Below are 11,502 nucleotides of genomic sequence, written 5' to 3'. Positions count from 1 at the left end.
TTCAGATATGTTTTGCTTTTGAAACTTCTATTAAAACAAAATTGATTAATTTTAAAAATATATTATTTTATTATAATAATAATTATTATTATTTTTTATTATTTTTACAGTAATTTTGATCATTTTTTAAATCAAACAAATGCAGCCTTGGTGGGCATAAGACGTCTTCGAAAAGCATTTTCAAATCTTACCAATCCCCAACTTTTGAACGGCAGTGTATAGTTAACTTGTCATAGACGTTAAAGTGTAAATAATTCAGAATTTTCCTTTAAAGGAATGTTCAGGGTTCAAAATGAGTCTGAGGCCTGCTGTTGATGATCACAGGCAGTCATTTTTACTTGCTTGAATCACCCTTTTAGAGTGGGACTACTTTTATAGTTGGATAAACTTCTGGTTACCAAGAAGTTGACCAATTTAAGTGTTTAAGGTTGCATCTGAAAAGCACATGTAAAACTTGCTTCAACGATAGAAACATTATGTATCTTTGTGGTGTCCTCGTACATGTATTAAGCAGTGTTTTTAGTATAGTTTATACTGATAAAGTATTTATATTTTGAATTTTATCATTAATTTATTTAATTTATTATTTACTTAATTTTAATTGAAGTTTTAGTAGGCTTTTTAATGTGATTTTTATTTTATTTATTTCGTTTTAAATTTAACAATTTTATACAATGATTTTTAATAGTTTTAGTAAACAATAACAACACTGATACTGAGAAAGTAACTTGGTTTACCTTTTTGAGCTTGCCATTAAGTTAAAATAGACCTTAAATTGCAAATAACCTGGAATATTCCTTTAAAGGAATGTTCCGGGTTTAAAAACGAGCTCTATTGACAGTATCTGTGGCCTGCCTTTGATTACCACCAAAAACAATTTTGACAAGGTTGTGAAAACAAGCATAAATTGTTTACAGTAATGCAGTTACAATGGAAGCCCATGGAGCAGGGACTCCAGAAGGGTTTACAAAATGAAAAGCAGTGCTCAATTTTGTTGAAGCACTTATATTAATGCTTCAATTCCAAAATATGCCAACAGGTGAATGAACTTCTGTTCATACTTTACCAATTTGATTCCTGTAAGTGGATGTGCACACATTGTGTGGAATTAGAGGGTCAAAATATGGATATAGCTATGTGCATTTGGTTTATTAGTGGTTTTGTCACACTAGGTCCATTTGAACACTTATAATGCATACGTCATTACATCATACGTTTTTTAACATCTCAATGCAGTGTCCTACCCCATATACTTGCGTTGTAAGCGCATTACTTTATACACAACTTTTGCTTGTTTTTAAAAACTCAAGACAAGTCAAAATAAATAGTTTTTTGTGGCAACTGACAGCACGCTATGGATTTGAACCCGGAACGTTCTTTTTAATGCCATTTGAGCTTAAAAAGTAGCTAAAGCAAGCATCTATATTTCATTGAAATTTGGTATTAATTTGAATAAGCATAAAGAGTCATTATCCTTGCATGTGCTCAGAGGCATGACATACTGTACAGACAAACCCAATCTGTTTCTCCAGATGAATATATATCATTTTATTTTGTTATAGTTTAGTGTTTCCATTGCAGGTTTGAATTCTGTCCTTTGAAGGAAATTATAAAAACAGATGACTTGTTATCTTTTCCTCTCCGCTTCCCCCTGTGTTCCCCCCTGGCCGGTGTGTGTGTGTGGTGTGTCTCTATAGGGAGGAATAGACCTGTTTGGAACTAAATGCCTCTCCTGGCTCTGCTGCCGGCAGAAAAAAGTGCCCAAGGCTCGGTACATGCACCTGGCCCAAGAGCTGAGCGTGGATCCCGACTGGCCTCCCAAACCTAAGAGCACTACTGAAGCCAAACCTGCCCCTCATCCGGACGACTGCTCTTACCAGATTGAGGCCATTTCCTAGCATTTCCACCTACACACTACGTATTGCACGTTCAAATCACCAGGGATTCCTTTAAACAATTGAAACAGTCAAATTAATGAATTTGTTAAAACAGATATGAACTCGTTAACCAAATGTGGCTCTTTAGATCACCTTCTCCATGATTTTACGGACCTGTGGCTCTCCTACGGATATCACGGAGGCTCTTCACTGGATTTCAAGCGTCGTCCTGTTAATGTAGTATTGAATCATCTCTACAGGTTTTGCGGCAGAGGCTGCATGCTACACTTTGGAAACCATCGCTGCATGCGGAACAAACCAAACCAAACTCTAGTGGCTCACAGAATCCAAGATTCAGCTTAATTTACAGCCAGCTCGTTTTTACAAATATATCGGCGTAGATATATAATTAGACCTGATCTCTACTTTTCATATCTCTTCCCATGGAAGAATCGAGGTGGGAATTTAGTTGTGGAAGGCCAAACATTGTGAAAGTCATTTGTGTTTTGTTCACTTCTCCTGGCGCAGTATCTGGCGATGGGTTTTGATTTTGGTCCATCTTGAAACTTTGTACCGGTTTTTTTTTTTTTTTCCTCTATTGAAAACTGTTCTTGAAACTTTGTACCGTTTTTTTTTTTTTTTTTTCCTCTATTGAAAACTGTCTGAAAACTGTCAAGTCCTGTTCATTCAAAAAAATGAAATTTTTGCAATGACACATTTGTGGGAATTGCACTGGGAATCGGCTGGAAGGGGCTCAGGTGCATTGATTGCTCATTGAGAAATTTCGGGCATATTCGTTAGGAAAAAGTACAAATGATAGACCTTTAACCTGGAGTCTTTGTGTGAGGTGGGGAAATTTTGCAATCCAAATCAAATCAGACTGCCAATGAAATCACTCAAAATTGGCCAGTTAACAGTATTACTTGTGCATGACTTGTTAACGGTTTTGCTGCTAATCTAGGAAAAAAAGCAACTTTTTTTAATCCTAAAAACAAACTTTTTCAAAATGTTGCAGATGGTCCCTTCCGTCTTTCCAGATGTGATTTATTTGAATAATTTATGCAGTTCAGTTCAACTATCCTCAACTTGCTGGTTTGTCTCAGTGTATATTTTTTTGGTTTATGTATTTGTTTGGTTTTTTGTTTTGTTTATATATACACGTGTTGTTCCTGAAATGAACCACTAAGCAATATCAGGTGATCACCTTAGTTTTTTTACCTGATAGTTTGTATTGTCGCTCTGCAAAAAAATCCAAGCCATTGATGGTGCTTTTTTGGTCAGTCATTTCACTGAGGTCGGTGTCCTTTTTTTTTTTTTTTGATGGATTTTAACATGAAAAAAAAGTCGCAAATGGAAAATGATTTAGTAGTAAAATTTTACGATTTAAAAAAAAATAAATAAATAAAAAGACTACCAATTGCATGTCTATTGGACTGCACTTAATTTAATAATATGTAAGATAATAAAATTTGTAAACATATTAAAGATACGTTCTACATGAATCTTAAAATGTTCTTTGAAAACAAAGGAATGTGCAATTTTTAAAAAGGACTCCATGAAGTTGAAGTTCATACAGTAAATCTTACAATCTGATCACAGATTTTCTTCCATGTTTGCATTTATTTATTGTTTGGTCTTCAAATTCATGTTGATTTATTTTGCTGTATGGGGCATTTTTAATTCTTCAGTTTAATCTGAAAAGGGGCTGAATCTGTCTGTCTTTTTATTGCTCCATTTCTGCAATACTTTGGTACTGTTTGATTTTTGAAATGGTATTGAGAATCTGAAATAATTGCAATGTGTTCTTTTCAACGGTATTTGTCCGATATTGTATCAGTATGTTTGTTTATATCATAAACGTGTTTGCTGGGCATTCCTTGAACGAGGCAACAAAAAAAACCCACCTTGCTCTTATTGACCTGGGTGACACGATCAATAACATTTTTATTATATAAAGTTGTATTAACTACCACCTCAAAGCATCTGCTCGCAACATCTACTGAGCCCGGATGGATAAACACAAACAACAATCTTTTTATTTATTTTTTTTTATAAATATGTCATTAACAAATGTGAATGCAATGCTGAATGCTTTTGGTATTGGGGAATGTTAAATTATTTTCTTTTTTAATTAATGCTGATTTTATTTTATTATTTTTTCCTTTTTTTTTTATTTAAATAGTTTCATTTGTCTTGATCTGAACTGTGTGGTGTGGCAGTCAGTTTCTCTTCCTCTAGGAGGCAGTAGGTTGCTGCTAGGCCTTGGAGAACATCATTAAATCCTCTGTCACAATAACAAATCTACACCTTATGCACAGTTTTATTGGTTTTGTTCACTTTCACTCTTTCAAATGCACATTGAAATATCCGTCCTGTCACTCTTTATGTTCCATGGCAATCATATATGTGCTGAAAAGTGATTTTTCCAAAACGGGGGCCATGTTCACGTCACTTGTATGTCATATCTGCAGTTCTATAGGATACGAACGCATAGGAATAAGAGTCTTTGATTACTTGGAGGTAATTCAGTTCACCTTGTTACTCCTTACTTTTGCTTGTTCATCTTGTACCATATGTTTGTATTCATTTTCATGTGAGAACGGTGTTATCAAACATGAGCAAAAGTTCAGCCACTGGTTCTTTTAAAGCTGGGGTGGTTAATTTCTTCAGGGAAATGTGTGTATTTGTAATGATTAATGCTAAATAAATATGGAAAAATCATGTGGGTCAGTATTCTTGGTGATGTTCGGTAGATATTCTAAATCCCACCACTTTTTATTTGAGAGATGTAAAATGTCACTAGTTTATTTTTTTTTTTATATATATACATCTGTGTTATTTATATTTATTTTATTTGCTTTAATAAATATTGTAAGTTTTCCTCTCTTTTTTTTTTCCCCCTTCCCTACTTAGTTCTCTGTAATAAATGTCAAAAACCGATTTTTGTTCATTGCTAAAATGGGATCTGAGAAACTTTCCTGTTCTTTAGCAGACTTTTTTATTTTATTTTATTTTTTACCATGTCCTAACTAGGGTACAGCAGGTACTGTTTACAATATGCCTAGTATTTTGGATGTTATTTAGCCCCACACACTTTGAAAATAAAAAAAAAAGTAATGGAAGCAAAAGACACAATTGTTTGTTGCATCTACTTCATGCGAATAAGCAGTGTGTTTGACTTTTGATGGACATTTTAATTAGTCATTTATTGTCATTTTCAATACAAGGGCAATCATACTTGTGTTTTCTTTTTATTTCCTATAATTCCTTGATATTTTATTTGATACTGTTACTGTTTTGATAAATAGAAAGACTAAAAAAAAAAGCATTTTTTAGCTTTTTTTTTCTTTTGTAACATAAATGTCTTTACGGTCATTTATGATCAATTTAATGCATCCTTTCTGAATAAAATATTAATTTCGTTCAAAAAAATGTAACCGTTGACTCATATTGTAATCAAAAGTCAAACACTTACTAGAGTAGCACCGTTAATTTGTGCAATAAATGAGCAAAATCTAAAATGGAAACTAACATTTAGTTATCTAGTGTGACTCCTGCATTGAGAGGTTCTGTGTTTTGCTTTTTGGTTGTTGTTTTATTTCTGAATGACTTAACTTGACATTCATTTCTTGTGGTTTCCAATAGATGTGATAGCAGACAGACAGCAGCAGTAGTGTGAAGGGAGAGAAGTGTAGCACAGGAAAATTCTAGAAAAACACTGACCATGGAGAAAATAGAGCCATTACATTTTCAGTGAGGGTGAGCAGTGCTTTCATGATATCACCTATACCAGGATCTTCCACTGGGATCTTCACCTGCTGGCTCTCAGAGGGTGGCTACCTCTGAGCTCTATAGAAATACCTGTATGTCCGACTCTTTTAATGTGTTTTGGTTTCTTTAACGCTTATGCCAGGGTTCAAAAGACAAGCACATCATGTGACCCGAGCAATTGTCAAGGTCAGTTTGTTTAAGCGCCACATTTCTGTGAACTCTTTCCTGCGTCAGTAGTGCTTGTGTGTCACAGCATGTGATTTTTGTTTTTGTGTGTGTTTGCCCATAAATTTATACATTAACCCGACTTAAGCCCCCATTGAAAATATTACACTCTTTGGCCTCCAGCTCTGTCTCTGAAATATTGATTTGTTTAGTTTTTAGATCAGGCGTTCTGGTTGGGCTCCAGCTGATATTTTGTTTGAGGATGCTGGTCCAACAGGAACATATGCGACCGCACATGTCTGCTCTTATATAACGACCAGGCTTGTTATGATCCACAAATGACCACTCTCAGTAAAATTCAGTGACTTAGAGGGTTTGATTATTAATTTAAGTGACTTTTAAAGCTGCCAGATAGTGGATACCCAAACACCACAGCTAAATGTACTTGTGGAGTATTTAATTTGATGTTCAGTTACTTCTGACCAAGTAATGCAGTCTTGGTCAAAATGTTCTTCGTTTTGATAATGTGCTTGTAGCTTTATGGTTCATCTCATTTTCAAAATGTATTTGCAGTTTTATTTATTTTCAGCATTAGCTTCTCTGTTAACAACACATGACCCTGTTGTGATAAACCCCACGAATCATCGTGCACTCACTGCCATTGGCTGATTTTGTTGAATTTTAAGAGAGTAAGTCCATAAGGACAAGTAAATATTTACCTGCCATTAGTGTAGAAGCCAATGCGAAAAAAACTAAATGCAAGTACACTTTGAATACAAGATAAGCCGTAAAGCTACAAGCATATTATCAATATAAAAAACATTTAAATTAGTGTATTCCTGAATTTCAAGACTGCATTACATGGCAAGTAACTGGACACCAAATTAAATATTCCACAAGCACATATGTTTTTTTTTTCTTAAGTGCTTTTTTTTTAAGGATCATTGTGATACTATTATAGTTTTATTAATATTTTAAATTAGTTCTTCTGTACTTTCCATTTTAAAGTTTAAGGTTTAAGTTTTTAATGTTTTTTTTTTCAGTTATTGTTTATTTTATTTCAAGTAACAAAAAATGGTTTTAGTTTTATTAACTACGACTCAATCAGCCCTAGTCTAAATGGCTTGATTTAAAAAAATCCATAACAATCACATTATAAACTGTACACACACACACTCACATGCCTACCCTGTGTGTTTGCTTTGATAGGCAGGGTTTGGCTATCCAGCATTTGATTGGACACTGCAAATCTTTAAATGCTTCACTTTGCAATGAAGCACCCAGAACCTTGGGGACATTTTGAGGAAAAACATGAGTGGATGTCCTTTTTTGGGAAGAAAGCATCAGTGAGTTTTTAATTCATGTCAAAATCAAATGAAATATAATGTAATCAAAATAAAATGCTAAGTTTTTATTTTTTTACCTGAAGAAAATGTAAAAAAAATATATTCTTTATCTCAAAATTAGATTGTTTACCAGTAAGCCCAGTCAGGCAGAGGAAGAGGATGAATCCCAAAAGGGCATCAACAAAGCCACTAAAGGAGGAATTGTCTATGGAGAATACCTACAGGTAATAAAGTCATCAACCTTCATAGACATCTGTATTGATCCAAATCTGAATTATTCAGATCTAAATTTAACCCTATTTTGCTGCAAAATGACTTAACCACAGCAAGAAAAGCTGAAATGCATTAAGGTGTCATAACTTCAATCTATTTGCTGTTAGCTTGACAAGGTGCTGAACGCTCAAGTTTTGCAGAGTCAACAGAAAGGTGACAAAATCCACGATGAGCATCTTTTCATTGTTACCCACCAAGGTAATCTATTTCTGTGCATTCATACTATATGCACACTTGTTAGCAAAAACATTTTGCAGTTTGATATCCACAAATCCTGACTGTTATCCTGTGTTTTCTCTTTTAGCTTACGAGTTGTGGTTTAAGCAGATATTATGGGAGCTTGATTCAGTTCGGGACCTATTCATTAAAAAGCACGTGAGTTAAACAAACAAAATGAATATTGAGTTGTGTACAGGACACCACCTAAAATAAGTATGCTTTTAAAGAGAAGAGTTGATTGTTCCTTGAGTTTTACAGCTTTTAAAAATACAAATTCTTTATTGGCATCGACAGTTCCATGAAGAACATTTAACATCCATGGAACTTCTCCATTCCACAAAAGGTTCTTTATAGTGAAATAGGGTTCTTTAGGTTTTTAAAATGTTCTTCACACTGAGGAAAAACCTGAAAGGTTCTTCGGGGAACCAAAAATGCTTCCTCTATGGCATCACTGCAAAAACCACCATTTGGAACCATTATTTTTGAGAGAGTAGGTGTATATATATAATATTTTTTTAAATGATTAAATGTGGACTTTGTCCACAGGTCCGGGATGAGAGAAACATGTTGAAGGTGGTGAGCAGGATCCACAGGATCACCATGATCTTCAAACTGCTGGTGGAGCAGTTTGCTGTCCTGGAGACTATGACGGCCCTGGACTTCTTTGATTTCAGGTAACATCCTTCGTCAACACAGTCATGTCAATTCATAGCTATTTTACGTTTTGGCGAATTGCTGCCTATTTTATACGAATTCATATGACCGCATTCATACTGTATGTTTGCATACGATCTACTCACGCCCCACTAACAGTCAGGTTTAGGGTGAACCTTCATGTTTTTTTTTTCTAAAAATTGTATGTTTCTATATGAATCACATCATTCTAATTCATACAAAATCGCCACGTCATAAAATACATACTTTTTCTCATGAGATTTGGATGGCCTAAGCTCAAACATCCCTGAACAACAGGCCTCAATTTTACAAAATAAAGCAAAAAAGAAAAAAAAAAAAGTCACGTTAATTTTTATTTGTATAGTGATTTCCACAATACTTTCTTTCAAAGCAGCTTCACAAAAAATCATGATGTTAATGTTTACAATATCCTAATATCTTCATGCCTTATAGTCACTGGGTGATGATATACTTTACAGTTTGTACTGACATTAAAAAAAACAAGTAGATGAATGAGTTGAATCTTTTCAGTGAATCAGTCCATCCAGAAAAAATGGTTTGAGTGATTCGTTCACTGGTTTAAGATGTTGTTAATGGGCTGTAGGGAGTATCTGTCCCCGGCCTCTGGGTTCCAGAGTCTTCAGTTCCGTCTTCTGGAGGCTAAGATTGGTGTGGCGGATCATTTGAGAGTCCCCTACAACCGGCGACACTACAGAGATAACTTCCATGGACAAGAGAGCGAGACTCTGCTGAGTTCAGAGCAGGAACCCACTCTCCTTCAGCTGGTGGAGGTAAAACATCTCATCTTCAGGTTCAAGACCCATCCAGGATATTCTGAATGAAAAGAATGCATTTTGTCAATACTTTTGGCATAATTAATGTGCTACTTCAGTTATATGTTATTATGCCTATTGCAGAAATGGCTGGAGAGGACACCTGGACTGGAAAATGATGGATTTAATTTCTGGGGAAAACTGCAAGCCAACATCGAAGAGGGTCTCAAGATGGAGAAGCACAAACTGGAAGTCCGTTCTGCTTTCTTTTCCGATCACAGTGATTTTTTTTCTCCATTCCTTTTTCTCAATAATGTTAGTTATCAAGTTTAACTCGTTGCTTTGACTTACAGAAAATGGAAGATTCTGAGGTGAAGGAGGACCTTCTGGCTGAACTAAACAAACAGACTGAGATCTTTACCGCCCTGTTTGACCCAAAACGCCATGAGCATCTTTTAAGCAAAGGTGAAGATTGGCACACAATGCTTAGCCTGTACTAGTGTAGTGTAGATTATAGGCAGGGTTGTTATTTTTAACTAAAACTATGCATACATTTTTGTTAATTGAAATAAAATATAAATATTAGATGGAAAAACATAAACATACTGCAGTTTGTTGTCAAGGCTGTGGAACCTAACTGGAAATAAAGAAAAAGGACGTAAATCTGAATTAAACCTAAACAGTAATATTTAAAAAGAAAAAGAAAAAAGTCTAATAAAAATGACAAAAGTGCATAAAAATTACTAAAAATGTAACTAAATTTAAGCTAATTCAAAATAATAATAAAATAAATAATTTCACCTATACAAAGGTAAAATGATGGTAATACCATGGTTTTGGACACTACCAAGACCTTATAGTATCCATTTCAATACTACACTGAAAAAAAAAATGATGTAGGATTTACTTTTGAACTATTTTCGCTCAGAAGTTTTTAGTAAATTTGACAAATAATGGCAAGTAAAACATTAAACATGAAACTTTATAGTAAAGACTGAAAAACTATTTTATTTTAAAACATAGTCCAAGAGTCTGTTTTATTTACTACTTTGAAAGTATTTGTGACCCTGGAGCACAACACCAGTCTTAAGTCGCTGGGGTATATTTTTAGTAATAGCCAAAAAAAACATGGTATGGGTCAAAATTATCGATTTTTCTTTTATGCCAAAAATCATTAGGATATTAAGTAAAGATCATGTTCCATGAAGATATTTTGTAAATTTCCTAGCGTAAATATATCAAAACTTAATTTTTGATTAGTATTATACATTGCTAAGAACTTAATTTGGACAACTTTAAAGGTGATTTTCTCAATATTTTGATTTTTTTTTGCACCCTCAGATTCCAGATTTTCAAATAGTTGTATCTCAGCCAAATATTGTCCTATCCTAACAAACCATACCTTGATCAATGGAAAGCTTATTTATTCAGCGTTCAGATGTATAAATCTCAATTTTGAGAAATTGACCCTTATGACTGGTTTTGTGGTCCTGGGTCACATTTTTTGCCATCTATGGTGCATGAAAACAAGAGTTTCAATCTTTTTCCAAAAGGTGAACTGCGACTTTCTTACAAGGCCCTTCAGGGAGCTCTAATGATTAATTTCTATAGGTATGTATGATTACATTTCATCCCATATCCACTATATTCATAGAAATATCATTTTTGTGCATTAGAGTGTAGGGTATTTTTACAGTGGAGATCTTCATCCTTACTTTTTTTTCATCTTCCAGGGAAGAGCCTCGATTCCAGGTGCCCTTCCAGCTCCTGACTGCGCTGATGGAGATCGATACGCTCATGACCAAGTGGAGATGTAAGTCTTTGATTCTGAGCCTTCATTCAGGGAGCTCCACGTATACTGCAGCCAGATCCCACGCTAACATCCCAAACCTTTCCCTCCAGATAACCATGTCTGTATGGTGCACAGAATGATTGGGAGTAAGGCAGGGACAGGTGGATCTTCAGGCTACCATTACCTGCGCTCAACTGTCAGGTTTGTGTCTCACTAATGACACTGTGTCAGTCTGAAATAATAAACTACTCTTGGGTTTTGTGTTGTTTCGACAGCTCATTTCCTCATAATTATCTCAGGTTATGATCCTTAATGCTCACTTATCTCCACTGATATGGTTTACAAGTGTTTGACGCTGATAAAAGCCTTTTATTCACATTTTTAATGTGTTTATGGGAGTTTCACACCGTGATAAAGATCTGTCATTAACAGTAACACTTTAACCCCTGAAAAGTGCTAATAAAATGAAGTTTGAAATAAATCAGTGATGCCTCCTTCTCTCATCTTTCAGTGACCGTTACAAAGTGTTTGTGGATTTGTTCAACCTCACGAAATTCCTGGTTCCTCGTTCCTGGGTGCCCAAACTGAACCCAAGCATCCATAAGTTTCCC

General features: G+C 34.7%; 2 protein-coding genes across 5 annotated transcripts in view; both read left to right on the top strand.

The window, feature by feature from the left end:
• Positions 1-2,487, top strand: part of LOC107685957 (probable cation-transporting ATPase 13A3) — a 31,355-nt gene extending 28,868 nt beyond the window's left edge. For all 4 annotated transcript variants that reach the window (XM_016482729.1, XM_016482728.1, XM_016482727.1 and 1 more), the window contains one exon: positions 1,698-2,487. In XM_016482729.1, the coding sequence (XP_016338215.1) occupies positions 1,698-1,898 (201 nt within the window). In that variant the 3' untranslated portion in view covers positions 1,899-2,487. The remainder of the gene's footprint in view (positions 1-1,697) is intronic.
• Positions 2,488-7,073: 4,586 nt separating this feature from the next.
• Positions 7,074-11,502, top strand: part of tdo2b (tryptophan 2,3-dioxygenase b) — a 5,991-nt gene continuing 1,562 nt past the window's right edge. The window contains exons 1-12 of the mRNA XM_016482723.1: positions 7,074-7,159; positions 7,281-7,383; positions 7,540-7,630; positions 7,737-7,807; positions 8,198-8,325; positions 8,931-9,117; positions 9,244-9,351; positions 9,453-9,564; positions 10,653-10,710; positions 10,833-10,912; positions 11,002-11,092; positions 11,403-11,497. Coding sequence (XP_016338209.1) covers positions 7,125-7,159; positions 7,281-7,383; positions 7,540-7,630; positions 7,737-7,807; positions 8,198-8,325; positions 8,931-9,117; positions 9,244-9,351; positions 9,453-9,564; positions 10,653-10,710; positions 10,833-10,912; positions 11,002-11,092; positions 11,403-11,497 — 1,159 coding nt within the window. The 5' untranslated portion in view covers positions 7,074-7,124. The remainder of the gene's footprint in view (positions 7,160-7,280; positions 7,384-7,539; positions 7,631-7,736; positions 7,808-8,197; positions 8,326-8,930; positions 9,118-9,243; positions 9,352-9,452; positions 9,565-10,652; positions 10,711-10,832; positions 10,913-11,001; positions 11,093-11,402; positions 11,498-11,502) is intronic.

This window comes from Sinocyclocheilus anshuiensis, unplaced genomic scaffold (genome assembly GCF_001515605.1).
Source record: "Sinocyclocheilus anshuiensis isolate Anshui unplaced genomic scaffold, SAMN03320099.WGS_v1.1 scaffold465, whole genome shotgun sequence".
NCBI classification, from domain to species: domain Eukaryota; kingdom Metazoa; phylum Chordata; class Actinopteri; order Cypriniformes; family Cyprinidae; genus Sinocyclocheilus; species Sinocyclocheilus anshuiensis.
This window is presented reverse-complemented; position numbering and strand designations above follow the sequence as displayed.